Source organism: Rhagoletis zephyria, unplaced genomic scaffold (assembly GCF_001687245.7).
Source record: "Rhagoletis zephyria isolate East Lansing unplaced genomic scaffold, Rhagoletis_zephyria_1.1 Rzeph_scaffold_00220, whole genome shotgun sequence".
Taxonomy (NCBI): domain Eukaryota; kingdom Metazoa; phylum Arthropoda; class Insecta; order Diptera; family Tephritidae; genus Rhagoletis; species Rhagoletis zephyria.
The window spans coordinates 251807-269980 of NW_016157304.1; the positions used below are offsets into that span (position 1 = coordinate 251807).

General features: G+C 37.2%; 1 protein-coding gene across 1 annotated transcript in view; it reads right to left on the reverse strand.

Moving 5' to 3' along the window:
• LOC108358178 (ATP-binding cassette sub-family G member 1) overlaps positions 1–18174 on the reverse strand; it is a 242942-nt gene that overhangs the window by 154353 nt on the left and 70415 nt on the right. The window contains exon 2 of the mRNA XM_017609352.1: positions 477–928. Coding sequence (XP_017464841.1) covers positions 477–864 — 388 coding nt within the window. The 5' untranslated portion in view covers positions 865–928. The remainder of the gene's footprint in view (positions 1–476; positions 929–18174) is intronic.

An 18174-nucleotide genomic window follows, 5' to 3' on the forward strand; every position in this document is an offset into this window, starting at 1 on the left:
GTTTTTTTTTTTTTTTTTTTTTTTTTTTTTTATATTAAAAGAACTTGTTCTCCTTGGCGTACGCCAAAGAACAACTAGAAGTGGGAACATGTAGGACTGAAAAATAATATGTATGTTTAAAAACACTTGTATCAAATTTGATATTTCTTACTTTTAACCAGTCTTATTACACAAATATAGGCGGCGTCCGGGTAACTCGACGTAACGTCGCATCGCCACAGGCAAAACATATTGGCTACAGTTTGTCATATTGTTTGCCAGATATACGTTTTATCAGTGCACTTGCACAACATTCGCATTCGCAAAAGCTCCGCATTGATTACTGCGAATGCGAATATTTAAAATTAATGCGAAGGACCCAGATGCATATGTACATCCATAGAGTTTCGTTTACTATTGAATTTTTTCCTAGTCTACACTAAAAATGTACAAGTTTTTTAGACCGTTAAATTAGCATAGTTCGAGTATTTATTTACCTTTTCCAAAGCCCATTTGTACGGTGAGTGAGAGATCTTTGAACTCAATGTCGACAGGCTGGCGTGAAGGTAAGTTCGAAATGGGTTCATCACTACTTTTCTCCGCTTTACCATTACAACAATTACTATTAATGCCTTTTCCCATCTGCGATTTTGGCTGCTGTTGCTCCAGGTGGGTCTCGACCGTTTGAGACGTAGCATCGGTGGAAGGTGCAGAAGAAAAAACACTTCCACCACTCCGCCAACCATTCATACTGGCCAATGGCACTGTAGTTGAGTTATAGACAGGGATGGCACATCGCCGTTCATCAACGACATCAAAGCCCAGTCCCAACGCCGATGTAGGCATACTGGAAGACGTAAAAAACTGTTCTCGGGCTGATAACATTTGAATACTTTTCACATAAACTGGTACGTGCGATAGATTCTAGTGATCCGCGCAAACTTTGGAACTGAAATACAGAAAAATTACATTCATTAAACGATTGTTACAAATATCAGCTTATGTATAGGATGTATGTATGTAAATGTATTTATAAATGTATATGGTTGTGCAAATAAACGACAATAGTATTTTAAAACAATAAGTGATGGCAAGGTACGATTATACATATGTATGTATAAGCTTAATGTTAATTTTTTAAAAGTAATTGTGTCAATCATTTAACATACATGCTAGCATATGTATTTCTTTACATTTATAACTACATGTTTTTACATGCACATGAGTACATACTACATATATGTATGTACACATGTATATTAGGGTGCCCATCGAATGCTTTTCTTGGAGATTTCAAGACCCCACCCCCTCATTTTATTCGATGTTATGAGAAATAGTATGGCCTATGTTTATAGATTTTTGATGTGTATACATCTTTGGTTTCGGTAGGGGTAAAATTTGCGAAGCTGTAACCAGCCACAGACAAATTTTTTTTCCTACCATAACCAACCAAAACGTACCAAACATTTTTTTGAGTTTTAATTTTTGTTTTCAATGTCAAATTTTTTAAAAACATAGTTAACATAAACTAGTAAAACTAAAACACAACTAGATTAATAAAAACAAATTAACTGCGTATAAAGATTCATTTTACTGTACAGACTTGTCCATATGTACATATGTCTCTTTACACATACATACATATCGTCACAAGATACGAATAAAGACGCGAGCTCAAAAGTTGATAGCGAAAAAAGAGGCGTAAAAAAATTTCGGAGAAGAAAGACCCTTAACATAGGTGACGGCAAATAAAGCCGCGTTAACCTCTTTGACAGCGAAGAAAGACCCATAAACTTATGTCCGCGGTCAACTATATTTTCGAGTGCAACAGTATTCTCCAGAACTCACCAAAACTCTCCGAGCCTTTATTCGTGTCAAGTGACGATAATATTACTATTACGTCGAAAATACCCGCGCTGCGACCTAAGAAGATATGTTATGCTAAATCAAAATTGTAATCACTCCAACCTTAGGCTGTTTAAAAAGCTCAGAACTTTGGATGAGGCCATGTTCCAAATTTTAGATGGAGAAGGCAATCGTTCTCCAAGGTGTATCAACTACGATTCATGCTTCGTCGACAGGCACATAGAATATACTCTGGGGTTTCTTTCACCAGCCGACAGTCCTACAGAAAGACCCATTTAATTAAAACCGTACGTTAACTTGCAGTGTGCTGTCAGGTTGCCAGTAAGAGTTCTAAGTTCAAGGTGTCTTTCGTAGTTCCTGCTGGAAAGAGTTATGCATATCTTTCATTGTCTTATTCCCTTTGACTTCGCCAGTAGGAAGCAATTTGAGATTATTCCCAGCTAGCTCCTAAGTATTTCTGCATTTGGGCTTCACGCTTTGCGAGACAGTCAGCCCTTTCGTTGCTTTCAAACCATTCATGCGTGACGCTATTGTGGGCTCGCAGGTGGTTCAAGAGTTTACAAGCCTTGATGCAGTTTTAAAGGACTCTAAGGCCTTTAACGCTGCCTGTATGTCCAACAGAATATTTATTCTGGCCTCATTTGCCTTCTACATTGACATTCGCGAACACAGACTTCGATTGGGAAGACTTCCGTCTGAAATATGCTTGAGTACGAGCCCATTGGCANAGATTCATTTTACTGTACAGACTTGTCCATATGTACATATGTCTCTTTACACATACATACATATCGTCACAAGATACGAATAAAGACGCGAGCTCAAAAGTTGATAGCGAAAAAAGAGGCGTAAAAAAATTTCGGAGAAGAAAGACCCTTAACATAGGTGACGGCAAATAAAGCCGCGTTAACCTCTTTGACAGCGAAGAAAGACCCATAAACTTATGTCCGCGGTCAACTATATTTTCGAGTGCAACAGTATTCTCCAGAACTCACCAAAACTCTCCGAGCCTTTATTCGTGTCAAGTGACGATAATATTACTATTACGTCGAAAATACCCGCGCTGCGACCTAAGAAGATATGTTATGCTAAATCAAAATTGTAATCACTCCAACCTTAGGCTGTTTAAAAAGCTCAGAACTTTGGATGAGGCCATGTTCCAAATTTTAGATGGAGAAGGCAATCGTTCTCCAAGGTGTATCAACTACGATTCATGCTTCGTCGACAGGCACATAGAATATACTCTGGGGTTTCTTTCACCAGCCGACAGTCCTACAGAAAGACCCATTTAATTAAAACCGTACGTTAACTTGCAGTGTGCTGTCAGGTTGCCAGTAAGAGTTCTAAGTTCAAGGTGTCTTTCGTAGTTCCTGCTGGAAAGAGTTATGCATATCTTTCATTGTCTTATTCCCTTTGACTTCGCCAGTAGGAAGCAATTTGAGATTATTCCCAGCTAGCTCCTAAGTATTTCTGCATTTGGGCTTCACGCTTTGCGAGACAGTCAGCCCTTTCGTTGCTTTCAAACCATTCATGCGTGACGCTATTGTGGGCTCGCAGGTGGTTCAAGAGTTTACAAGCCTTGATGCAGTTTTAAAGGACTCTAAGGCCTTTAACGCTGCCTGTATGTCCAACAGAATATTTATTCTGGCCTCATTTGCCTTCTACATTGACATTCGCGAACACAGACTTCGATTGGGAAGACTTCCGTCTGAAATATGCTTGAGTACGAGCCCATTGGCAGACTTTTGTGGAATCTTTGTCCAAGTACGCCATAAATTATATCGCTACCTAAAGGTGAAAAGATTCCAAGTACGTTTTTTTTTTCAAAGTTTAATTTTTGATGCAGAATGACAGGTAATACGAAACTACATCGATTTTTCGTCTCTCGTGAAAAATTTCTAAAAATGGACTTGGCACCTTTTCACCCTTAGGTCACGATATATGGATGTCCGTGTTGCATATTGGCAATAATAAGGTAAACGTTTGTACTTATGAATCAGGTATATTTACATATTTGTGGCCGCCATTATACGAACGCACCGATGAAATATTTGTGTAAAAAAGGTTGCTAAAATATTTGGAGATACGTACATATTTTCTATTTTTCACAAATACCTATTACTCATTGTCCCGAAACCTACTAAAATCCAATCAAGCCTACCAACCTACCAAATGGAAAAAAACTTTCCAGTTTTGGTAGGAAAGGCCCATGTTTGGCAACACCGGCTGTAACGCATAGCCCAGCAGAAAATTTCCAAGGGCATGCATGTCTATTTCAGCAGAAAATTTTTAATTTCATTAGACGCACCCTGTGTTTACTTGCTATTGCAAATGATTGCATATATTTAGACATATGCAGAGTAAGAGAAAATGCGGTAAAAATTATTATTATTTCCGATTATGCAAACTCCGCGCAAGCATACTGCTGTGTGCCTATGTGCACGGGGCACCGAATTGCGCATATGGAAACTGTGCATTTAGACATTATTTCGGTTTCAACCGAAACTGTGCATGTATGCTTTATTTCGGTCTTTACCATATGCATTATTTAGGTTTTCAACCGAAACTGTGCATGCATGCATTACTTCGTTTTTTTCATATGCATTATTTCGCTTTTAAAACGAAAGTATGCGTATGCATAAATTCGGTATTTTCTCATATGCATAATTTCGGTTTTCAACCGAGACTGTGCATGTATGCATTACTTAGTCTTTCACATATGCATTATTTCGAATTTGAACCGAAATTATGCATGCATGCATTATTTGGGGTTTTGTTATATGCATTATCTCGGTTTCAACCGAAACTCTGTATGTATGCCTTACTTTGTCTTTCACATATGCATTATTTCGGTTTTGAACCGAAATTATACATGCATGCATTATTTTGGTTTTTGTTATATGCATTATTTCAGTTTTCTAACGAAAGTGTGCATATGAATAATTTCGTTTTTTTCTAATATGAATTATTTACTTCTACTTAGTAAGGGTTATAATCCTTAAGCGCGGTCGAAAGCCGCCTACGCAGATAGAAGTTCTACTCAAAAATTCTTCCTCCCCCCTTTTGCGGCAGCACAGAAAGGAGAATTCTACTTAGTAAGGGTTTTAATCCTTAAGCGGGACCGAAGGCCGCCTACGCAGACATAAATTCTGCGCAAAAATACTTCCGCCCTTCTTTTCCGGCAACACAGAAAGGAGAGTTCTACTTAGTAAGGGTTATAATCCGTAAGCGCGTTCGAAGGCCGCCTACGCAGAAAGAAGTTCTGCGCAAAAATAATTCCGGCGGCCTTTTCCGGCAACAAAAAGGAGAATTCCACTTAGTAAGGGATATAAATCCTAAACGCGGTCGAAGACCGCAAGACAGAAGGGGGAATTCTACTTCTTCTTCTTCTTTTTTGGCGCTGTAACCGCCTAAGCGATTTTGGCCGAGTTCAGCAAAGCACGCCAGTCGTTTCTCCTCTGTGCCAACTGACGCCAATTGGAAACGCCAAGTGAAGCCAAGTCCTTCTCCACCTGATCTTTCCATCGCAGTGGGGGCCACCCTCTTCCTCTGCTACCACCAGCGGGTTCAGAGTTGAATACTTTCAAAGCTGGAGCGTCGGTGTCCATTCGAACGACACGGCCAAGCCAGCGGAGCCGCTGTATTTTAATTCGCTGCACTATGTCTATGTCGTTGTAAAGCTCATACAGCTCATCGTTCCATCGTCTGCGGTACTCGCCGTCGCCAACGCGTAAAGGACCGTAAATCTTCCGCAAAATCTTTCTCTCAAACACCCCAAGAGCCGCCTCATCGGATGTTGTCATTGTCCATGCTTCTGCGCCATATACCAGCACGGGCATGATGAGTGACTTATAGAGCGTGGTTTTCGTACGTCGAGAGAGGACTTTACTCCTGAATTGCCTACTCAGTCCAAAGTAGCACTTGTTGGCAAGAGTGATTCTGCGTAGGATTTCAATGCTGACATTATTATCGGTGTTAATGCTGGTTCCCAAGTAAACGAAATTCTCTACTTGGAATTCTACTTAAGTAGTAAGAAATGTAATGCCTAAGCGCGGCCGAAGGCCGCCTACATAGAATTTCAACCGAAATTGTACATATATGCATTATTTCTTTTTTCAACTGAAATTGTGCATACATATATGCATTATTTCGGTTTTTTCGTATGCAATATTTCGGTTTCTTTCATATGCATTATTTCGTATGCACAGTTTCCATATGCACAATTTCAGGGTGCCTATGTGCACACATACTTAAGTTTGCATGTACATACATATGTATGAACTCATTTGTCGCAAGTGGTTTTGATATTCGTAACATGGTTTAAGGCATAGGCTTAGTAGTCTATTCATAAAAAAGTAAGGCGAAAATTTTAAAAATACTGAAATCATTTTAACTGGGTCCTTAGATAACTTATGAACATACATTTACAATACTTTTCGTGTAAAATCCTGCAAAAATGTCAAACAGCAAAATTACTCTCTGAAGTGAGAGCAAAAAGTGAGTAATAGCAAAAACTACGGAACAAAAAAGCATCGGGTAAAATCTTGCAACTTTATTCTTTATATCACTCTCCAAAAATCGGTCACATTTACAGGATTTTGGACTCCAAAATTTTGAGTATGGGATCATTTTTTCTGTAACTTCTTGCAAGTTCGTGTAAAAACCTGTAAGTTCATTGAGTAAGAGGAAATGCCGAAGAAATGAATTTAGCGTCCCATTTTGCAAACAATAGATGGTATGTTATATGTATTCATGACTTTAATATAAACCAAGCGGCAGATAAAGCCGAACCACAGATAATATTCCTAAAAGAAAATCCAAATTTAGGAATACAGTGGTATCTGGCTGGAGTGAACACCCGATGCTAAGAACACCCGATGCTACGAACACCTCGAAAGAGTGAACATGAAAATTTTTCCATTGAGTACTCTATAGAGTGAACAATTCTGAATCTTTGTAGAGTGAACAAAATTTAAAACCAATTCCTTCCAAATTCAAAACTGTAACGAAAAACTTAATAACAAAAAGGATAATCTCTTTCGCCAGGCCGATCCCCGTATAAGGGGTTCTCAACTCGGAGATTCGGACTAGTAAAGTGCGAAGACCATCTGAAGACCTGTAACTTCGCCTCTGGTGTGAGCAAGCTTTGGTCAACCGTGAGGTCATTGTCCAATCCGACGAAGCATGACGACAGAGTTGAAATATCTCTTGGCGACCACGCTTCGTCCGACCCGGAGCGATGCGCGAGCTATTTTATCCAACAGTTCGTACTGCATCCTCCGAACCAGAAGGCTGCACAAACTGCCAACACCAAGTGCGCCTCTTTTTTTCAGCAGCGATGAGGAAAGGATAGCCATAGGGAAGGCGAAAGTCTCCAAAGCGATTGAACCCGACGGAATTTGCATGCTGATGCTCAAAAATTTGGATCCTGCGGGAGTGGACTATCTAACTAAGGTCCTCAACCTGTCTATGGCCACTCTCATCGTACCAGACATCTGGAAAATGGGGAAGGTGGTTCCACTGCTTAAACCGGGGAAACCGTCCAACAAAGGAAAGTCCTATCGCCCGATAGCTTTCCTTTCCCCGGTTGCGAAGACACTAGAGACCCTTCTACTCCCGCACTACACAAATTACTGAACCCCAGCGAAGCATCAACATGGGTTTCGTAAAGTGCACAGCACAACAACAGCACTTGACGCCATAAACACCCAGATAACTCGTGGCCTTAACCGAAACCCCGCCCTGTGAAAGAACTATTCAAGTAACGCCGAGCTTTCTCGCTTCGTCACTGCACGGAGCCTAACCCTCTCCCCTACAAAATCCTCAGCAACGCTTTTCAGCACTTGGACAAAGGAGGTCAGACTGCAACTGGGTATCCTCGTCGATGACGAACCAATTCCAACGTTGAATAACCCGAAGGTCCTCAGAGTAACCTTCGAAGGTCTGCTCTCCTTCTCGGCGCATACAACCGCAATTGTCAATAACGTACAAAGCCCCAACAAACTCATCAAGTTGCTAGCCGGCAGCACCTGGGGCAAAGACAAAGAAACGTTGTTGGCAACGTACAAGGCAATTGGCCGGCCGGTTCTGAACTATGCAGCGCCTGTGTTATTACCGGGGACTAGTAGGACGCAGTGGATGAAGCTGCAGACCTGCCAAAACACGGCACTCAGCCAGCGACAGGGTTCCTTCTGGTGTTGCCGCAACATCACCTGTGCGACGAGGCACATATGCTCCCGATTAAGGAGCATAACACAATGCTCTGCAAGCAATTCCTAGTAGGGTGTCATCGTGTTAGCACCCAAACAGACATCTGATTGCGGAAGAACCCTCGCCACGGCATGTCAGAAGGGCGACAGTCCCGAGTTATATAGACTCTCGACCTTCGAATGCCGTTCTGGGCACGCAACCACCTGACGTGGACGAGACAGAGCTCCGTCTGCCTTGGGAGACTCGGACCACATAGCCCAACCTCGATCGGGCTACTGCAGCAGGTTGAACTCTACCTGAACAGAATAAATGCAGATGTGCCAAATGAATTCCCGACATTCGGAGAGACGCTCCATGCTCGCAGCATCTCTTCACATGCCCACTGAACCCCACCCTGCTAAGGTCTCTGGCCTTATGGACAGACCGCATCGAGGCTTCACGCTTCCTGGGTCTACCGCTATAGAGCTTGACGACAACGATACAACAACAACAGAAAATATGTGTTGGCATTAGCTGTGGGAGAAGACGACACTTCAGAGTTCTTAAAAATTTAACTTTAAAAGACGCACTGCGCAATAAAATTGATTTTAAAGAACAATAAACTCAATCTGGATATAGTGAACAGTCTGTTTTCTATGAACTGGTCTTGCATTAATTAGTTCACTCGACCCAGATAGCACTGTATATAAAAATAGAAATGCTCGAACTACAAGCTGAAAAGCAGTATTTGATGCGGTCTTTTCAAGTTATTTTATAAGTATCATATTTTGTTAATCATACCGATTATTTCATGTATTAAAATAATTAAAAATGAAAATGAATAAAAAAAATTTTAATCAGCAAAATGAATAAAATTAAGTGAAATTGATGTTAAATTTCTAACCTAACCTACATATGTATATATGTAACTGAATATAAGTAGATTATCCTCATTTTGGAGCTAACCTCCCTAATCTGTAATTAGAAAAAGAGATTAGCCATACAAAATTATAATTATAAAATAATCTCAGATTAAGCCGATAACTTTTTAGTTTCCAACCTAGTTTTATCGATTATAATTGCGAAGAAGAGGAGGAATGTCAGATGTAAAAGTAAACAAAAATTGACTTTAGCAAGGAAAAGAGGTTTGTACAGGTATTTTTAATAAAATATTAAGTTAAAATATATTTAAATAGCATAAGTAATATGTGTAGCAGAAAAAAGTGAGCACGGTGGCACAGAGAAGAAACTTAACTTTTCCTCGAGTTGTGAGAATAACAAGCACAACCAATTTGACAGCTAACGATTTTGATTGAGATTATGTTTATATGTAAACGTACTTTTATGCTTTGCCGTACGTATGTATATGTTTACACATCAAATTTCATGAGTAGCTGGTACTCGCGCCTTTTTTTAAAGGTCATTTAGAGGTCCTGGCGATTTATGTCAGATAATAGGATTTTGTAGATTTATGCGTTTTTGAATGACTATTTTTGATTCCTTTTAAAATATAATCTGAGAAGAGGATAATATAGGCCTTTAAAGTGGTATATAATAATCTATTGTTGGACTAGGCTTGTTTGGATTTTTAATCGGGTAAATTTAAAAAATACCCATATATCTCTTAATCTTTTAAATTTTGACCATCGATAATTTATACAATTTCAAAATATGGAGTACTTTCTAAAATTAAATCTTTTTTTCAAATGAACTGATACCTCATTTATTGCAATTGCACAAAAATTGTCGAATTTAGGCGACTTTCTTAAATACGGCCTCGAACTTTTATAGGTCTATGTACCGGAATTTAAGATTTTTTGAGCAGCGTGGCTAACGAGTTCATCAATATTTATTCAAAATTGATATCTACAATCGCTCTTTAGCAAAAAAGTGGTTTTTCAAGAAATTTTGGAAAAAAGGGCGATGGCACCGCCCACTTATATTATATATGCGTATCTCAAAAGCGACTTGACCGATCTCGACCAAATTTAGTAAATACATTGTTCTTAGCCTCCTTAAGTACCGTCTTGAATATTTTTGAAAGCTTTGAATTTTTGGAAATTACCGTTACGATGGTGGAGCCCGTGGTTTTTGTCCGGTTTCAAAAATTTTCAACACGGCGCTTAAGAAGCCAAAGCGCAATGTGTTCACCAAATTTGGTTGATATCGGTCGAGTAGTTTTTGAGAGACATATATATGATATAAGTGGGCGGTGTCACCCCCATTTTTCCCAAACTTTCTTGAAAAAACACGTTTTTGCCAAAGAGCGATTGAATTTATCAATTTTTAATAAATATTGATGAATTCCTTAGCCACACTGCGCAAAAAATCTGAAATTACGGCACATACGCACTACATATTATCGTTTTTTAAGTACAAAACCGCGAATCGTCATTCTGCAAAACCGCGTAACTGACATTGGCTGCCAAAAATTGGATTTGCTCACACAAACTCTTGGCTCAATCCTTATCCATTCGCCCTGAAATATACTAGCCAGAAATGCGATTGCTATATGGACGATATGTATAAATTCAAGGCCTATATTCGACAATTTTTTTCGATTGCAATAAATGAGGTATCAGTTTATTTGAAAATAGATTTAATTTTAGATAGTACTCCATATTTTGAAATTGTAGAAATTACCGATGGTAAAAATTTAAAAAATTAAGAAAAATATAGGTATTTTTTTTGTAATTTACTCAACAAGCCTAGTCCGACAATAGATTATTTTATATCATTTTAAAGGCCTATATATCCTCTTCTCAGATCATATTCGGTTTTTGAAATCGAATCTAAAATAGTCATTCAAAAACTCATAAATCTACAAAATTCTATTTTCTGACCTAAATCGACAGGTTGCGACCTCTAAATGATCTTTAAAAAATGTATAAAAATAGGCAATACTGTTTCTCATCAAAACGAATAAAATTAGGGGGTAGGATCTTGAAATTTCCAAAAAAAAAAACATTTTCGATGGGCACCCATATTATTTACATACATATTTATATGCATACAAACCCAGTAGCGAAAATGGTCACTGGTGATATCGTCACTAATGAGGATTTAGTGACACCGATGCACTTGCGTCGACATATAGCTGACAATGACGCTGGTGACAATGTCATGCACTGTGTACTGCTATCAAAGAATTAGAATATACATTGTCTTGCAGCGGTCACTTATAAAAAGTTCATTGCACCACTTTGTTGCTGAAATTCCATCAACGATCACTGCATGACAAAGACATGCAGAGGTCATCAACGACTACATATATTACCATTTGTATGAAAGTCATGAACGACGTCCATATAAACGGAGCACAGAGTCATTGAAGACTTAACGTGGCCGTACAAGACACTGAAGTGATTAATGCATGACATTCGCTACGGGGAAGTATTGATTAATTTTGTTTTTCCTTATTCATTGAATTACGTATGCTTCTACCATGTAAATATTGTGTAAAAATAAGAGATAATCAACTTTGGAGAGAAACATATTTTTTAGCTCAATCAGCGTGTCCGTGACTTGTTAGTTTGATTCCATATATTAATTTGTTATCAACGTTAGGACCCCTGAGGTGTGACAATCACATGCCTTGTTTAGAAAAATATTATTTCAGTTATACACATCCATAGATATGCATACCCACATGCATCAATATGTTTGTAAACAAGAATATTTTTTTGTAAATTTAAGTTTATACTAAAATAATACCAAATAAATACTTCAAAACGAGGAGTCCATAACAAACCCTCTCTCCTCTTAAACCCTTGTCCTTAAAGTTTGTAATTAAAAATGATAGAACTAAACTTCCTTATTAGATATTTACGAGATTCACAAGACGTGTTAACCGTCGTAAAATCTTAAGCCTAATTTTTTTTTATGTAAAATATTGATTTACAGCCGCACTCAGAAACGTTTCTTAAATTAGCTCAAACGGGCACTTAAATAATGATCGTTAAATCTGTTAATTAATGTTTCCTCTCAGAGTCAAAAATTTTGCAATACAAAATTTAAGTATGGCCCCAGTTGCGGCCCTTTATTTTTGTGGCATCACTCACTTTTTTTCGTTCAGTTTGAAATAAAATATAAAAATAAGTATTTATATCATTTTGCGCGCACTGGCTCAACAGATGCAATGGCTGAGTGAGCAGAGCACTGCGTGCCATTCGAGTGCTAGGGCAGGAACATTTTTTCCTTTTTTTTATTTTTTTTCTTGTTCAATTTTTATAAACTGTCCTTATTGATTTTTTTTTTGCTTTTTTGATCTAATTTTCTTTTGATTTATAGATTTTGTTGCTTTAAAAAACATTTTTTTAAATTAAATTAAATTTTTAGAAACTGTTTGCTGAAAGACAAACAAGACCAATAACAGGCCAATTCTGGCATCTGTGTTTCAACTCACCTCAGTCTTTCGAGAGACAACTATCTTGAAAGCTCTTTTCTGTAATGATGAGTAATGAGTAATTGAAAGATGTGCTAATAGAGTTATTATATTTCGATGGCTGAGCGGAAGATCGACCTATCTCGGAATTTAGTTGAAGAATGCCCTATCTCAGCTGCCGATTCAAAATCGCCCTATTTCAGCTTATTTTCAATGTATTTTCGTTTGAGATAGGGCGTTTTTGAACCGAATTCTGATATAGGGCGTTATTCAGCCAAATTCTTAGATAGAGTGTTTTTCAATAAAATTCCGAAATAGGGCGTTTTTCAATCAAATTCTGAAGTAGGGCGTTCTTGAAAAGTTTTCTGAGATAGGGCGTTTTTGAACCGAATTCTGATATAGGGCGTTATTCAGCCAAATTCTTAGATAGAGTGTTTTTCAATAAAATTCCGAAATAGGGCGTTTTTCAATCAAATTCTGAAGTAGGGCGTTCTTGAAAAGTTTTCTGAGATAGGGCGTTTTTGAACCGAATTCTGATATAGGGCGTTATTCAGCCAAATTCTTAGATAGAGTGTTTTTCAATAAAATTCCGAAATAGGGCGTTTTTCAATCAAATTCTGAAGTAGGGCGTTCTTGAAAAGTTTTCTGAGATAGGGCGTTTTTGAACTGGCTGCCGAGATAGGTCGATCTTCCACTCAGCCATCGATTTATCGTTTAGTAATAAGTTCTTTGTTTACTTAACTTTAATGTACATTAAATGCTGTTAATGAATCATAAACTGACTCTGAGAGGTAATTTTTTCAAATCATTACTGAGGGACACTTTAAGTAATCATTAAACGACTCTGAGTGCGGCTGTTAGGCAAAATATTACAAATTTAAAACGGTCATAGCAAAGAAATTTGACCAAAGAATGCAAAACGATTTTGAGGTTTTACTACACGCGTCTAGGTCTTTCATCCTGCGTTGGAATTATTAACCGAAAAACAAATATGTATACATATCTGTGTTTGTATGGAATAGTAGCTTATGCTCAGAAGCTGGCTTTAGTATAATTATAGAATATTGACTTGCTAGTTCGGAACTATTTCTCGTACGTTTATTTGCCAAAAGTTCTTCAACGGCACGGCGCCAGTGAGTCATTCGCAATCGTTTGCTGCGAATGCCGCGTTATACTAAAGCCAGCCTTTCGCCATAAGCTACTATTCCAAATGAACACAGGTATATAACAACAAATCTATATATAAATAGGCAAGCATGAATTAATTGGGAACAATTTTCTCCTATGTTTCTTAACCGATTCGAACGATTGTTGCTTTGTTGGAAAGGTGTTTCGGAGGAGGAGTGCACAAACTTTTAACTTTTCCGATAGGTGGCGCAAGGGTCGAGCTATACTATCGCGTTATTAGTCCGATTTGCTTCAAACATACGTTCGCTACATAAGGATAAATACACCTGCCAAAAATGAGCCCGATATCTGGCTCCAAGGTCGAGTTATGGAAAATTCAGTTCCATGCAATATGTTCTCATATATCTTATATATTAATACGCAAACATGCCTTTTGTGGTACTTAATCCCCATTGATTTAAATGAATCTCATATCAAATGAAAGATGAGTTGGTGTATATGTGCCGAATTTAGTTTTTAACCCTCTAGGGGCCACTTTGAGCAAAATATTAAAAAAAAAAACTATTTACAGTCCTGATTGGTACAAGTTCAGCCCGAATATCAATTAGAGAAGCAACATGACATCTTATATATTATTACGCAATCGATTTCCATACAAATCCAATTCTACCTTCTGTTCATATGAATTATAAAATTATTTAACCGAAGGTATATAATCCCACATAATGCAGCGAATTAAAATACAGCGGCTCCGCTGGCTTGGCCATGTCGTTCGAATGGACACCGACGCTCCAGCTCTGAAAGTATTCAACTCGGAACCCGCTGGTGGTAGCAGAGGAAGAGGGAGACCCCCACTGCGATGGAAAGATCGGGTGGAGAAGGACTCGGCTTCACTTGGCGTCAGTTGGCACATAAGAGAAACGACTGGCGTGCTTTGCTGTTGTCGGCCAAAATCGCTTAGGCGGTTACAGCGCCAAATAAGAAGAAGAAGAAGATATAACCCCACCTAACAATATTAGTCACAAGCACAATAAAAAGTGTATGAAATAAGTGAGACCTGTTAATGTAAACAAAATTTCTATCAACTGCTCATCTAACTTGCAAGTTTCTGCAAATTCTATGTTCGCGTACTATTTTGGATATTTTTCTCTTGTGAGATAACAGATGACATTTCGCCGGATTTTCGCTGTTGGACATTTTTTACTGGAGATTTTAAACGAACGTACCTATTGACTATCCAACATTTAACAGAATTGTTACGAACGGCTTCAACTGACTTAAAACCAGATTTTGAAAATCTCGCTTAAGGGATCTTTTGAATTTTCTTTTATATCTATCTTACGGACATTAATTAAATTAATGTTTTTCATTTCTATTCAACAATTTATATTGAGCTCGAGGCCGTTTTGAATTAAAATTTTTATTGTGGAAAAGCAACAAAGGCCTCGAGCTCAATATAAATTGTTGAATATAATTGTTATAAAGGCCAAAAAAATAACAAAAACAAATAACTTAAGGACGAGCACACCTAAAAGTTAAACATTCTAAAAATAGAATTATTAGCAAAAACCAACAATACCAACAACCACATGATCAAGTGAATTGCAGCGGAATAGCTGCGCTTGATTGTGTTGGCATAACAAAAATGAAAATAGTGGAAAAAAGCAAACGATAATTTACAAGGCGTACTTAGCACGGTGCATAGGCAACTGGCTGAGTCAGTGGGATCGTCGGTTCGAATCCTACTGAAAGAAGTCTGATGAGGAAATGTGGTGATTTCCGAAATAGCTATCACTTCTACCATTTTTTCAAATTATTGTTGCTTTTCCACAATAAATTTTCATATAAAAAACGGCCTCGAGCTCAATATAAATTGTTGAATATAATTGTTATAAGGCCAAAAAAATAACAAAAACAAATAACTTAAGGACGAGCACACCTAAAAGTTAAACATTCTAAAAATAGAATTATTAGCAAAAACCAACAATACCAACAACCACATGATCAAGTGAATTGCAGCGGAATAGCTGCGCTTGATTGTGTTGGCATAACAAAAATGAAAATAGTGGAAAAAAGCAAACGATAATTTACAAGGCGGACTTAGCACGGTGCATAGGCAACTGGCTGAGTCAGTGGGATCGTCGGTTCGAATCCTACTGAAAGAAGTCTGATGAGGAAATGTGGTGATTTCCGAAATAGCTATCACTTCTACCATTTTTTCAAATTATTGTTGCTTTTCCACAATAAAAATTTTCATTTAAAATGGCCTCGAGCTCAATATAAAGTTTTTCATTTCTAATAATAATTTTATTTAAAAATAAAATTTTTGTTTTTCTTGTTCTTTTTAGAACTTAGATGTGGTTCTTTTCGGCCTCGGCATTGCCCACCCCTGCTATATACATTTTCATACAAGGCAGGATTAAATAGTATTGAAAATATTCTGCAGAAACACAACAGCAAACAACAGCTGAGCTAAGAAGCAATGACATGCTATAACAGTATGTTTGAGATGGAACGACATGGCATAGCAATGCATGAAATTTTTGAAAATGACATTTTAATAGATACGCTGGGAAGAAGTTAAGAAAATGTTTAAATCTATATTTTGTTACCTACTTCACCGATTTGAAATCTGAAAACTATACCTTTCATGAGCATGAAATGGTATTATAACTTTGGACCGATATTTGTATGTACCAGAATAAGAAGAGATAGACTCATGAAAATGTGTACTTATGTATTTGACCAGAACATCGAGCTGAGCCGACTTAGGCATATGGCAACCAAACTTCAGTTGGGTGGCCACTGGCTGAAATGGTTATACAGATGGCAACTGCAAGCTGGCGACTGAGTTGCTATATTGGCAACTGCATTTTTGTGGTCGCTGCGGTAATAATCGAAGATTGTATACCTACATATAAGGTAAACTTCAAAGTCTAGGGGGGAGGTGCTCGAGGCCTTTTATTCAGAATTTTTAGAAAACTTTTCGGGATGCACTTTTAAAGCCCGTTCAATTTTAGCATAATAAAGTGCAAGCTTCAAGTAGCTCAAAATTACCGCTGATTTTTTAGAATTTTTTTTTGTCGAGGGTGTTGCGCATCTGTTTCCTTATAAGGCATGAACAAAATCTATTTTTATGTATATGGAAGAAAGGGTCTCAAATTTTGATGAACATTTTTTTAAGTTTGATTCATTTTTATGAATTTTGTACAAAGTTTGCAATAATGATTTATATAGTTTTTGTTATGGAATGAGCTATATTTTAAATGAAAATTAACGAAAAAGATTTATGATGGAAACACTTTGAATATTGTGATAAAACTAAATTACGAATACTGCTGTGAGTGACTATATATACCTTTGTTAAAAGTATCCTTTTTAAAAAAGTTATTTTTATAATTAAATTTGTCTTTATATATATCTAAGATTTTCACGTTAGAAAAATGAACAAGTATTTCATTTAATTGTTAACGTTCAAACAAATAACAGCAATATATTAAAATATTAAATCCTTAAAAATATCAAATTATTTAAAATCTCCTAAAGGGAGAATTATTTAAAATCTCCTAAAGGGATTCCTAAGGATTGTAAAAAGAAACTATTTAAAAAAAAGAAGTTATTGGCGCAGTCGGCCTCGAAAGTTTTTGTGCTTTGGATTCGCCTTTAAAGGCAGCTGAAATAATTTTGCTTATAGGAACATATACATACATGTATATGAAAAGTCGGCAAAACGAATTTGACCAAAACCGGAAAAACTACCAAATGGAGGAATTAAATATGTATATTGAAGCAAAGAATTTCGGACATCATCAACAAGTGAGTGACCATTTTAGTTTAAATATGCAGCCCAAGGATATAATAGAACAGTTTCGACGATTAAAACCACTGGATGAAAGTCACAATCCCATTGCTTTCATCAAATACATATGGGTGTTTCCATACAGCCGTACGCGACATTCGTACGCCGTGTGTATCAATTTTGAGTAAATTAGCGTCCTTAAATTTCGAAATATTGAAGTTCCAAGCTTTTCTGAAATTTGCCGTTATATGAAAAGTAGTCGTAATTTGTATCTGATTCCAATAATTTTCAACGTTTTGCTTCTATGTGGCAAGCACAATAATCTACCAAATTGGTAGAACGGTTACCGAGATACATATATGTGATCATAAGTGGGCGGTGCCACGCCCATTTTCCAAAATTTTATCATAAACGTATTTCTTGGTAAAGAATTGTTGCATGCATCAATTTTGAGTAAATAAGCTTTAATATTTATTGATTTATCGAAGATTTCGTATTTCTCCAAATTACCGTTATATGGGAGGTAGGCGTAGTTATTATCCGATTTTAAAAATTTTCGGCTATTTGGTATGCTGTAGCAAGACTAACAACTGTACCAAGTTTGGAAGCGGTTACCAAGATATACACATGTATCCATAAGTGGGCGTGGCTACGCCCATTTTCAAAAAATTTATAATATTCTTATTTTTCGTCTAAAAATTATTGTAAATATCGATTTTGAGTGAATAATCTTCAGTAGTTACTAAAATATCGCAGTTTTCGTATTTCTGAAAATTACCGTTATATGGGAGGTAGGCGTGGTTATTGTCCGATTTTGCCCATTTTCAAT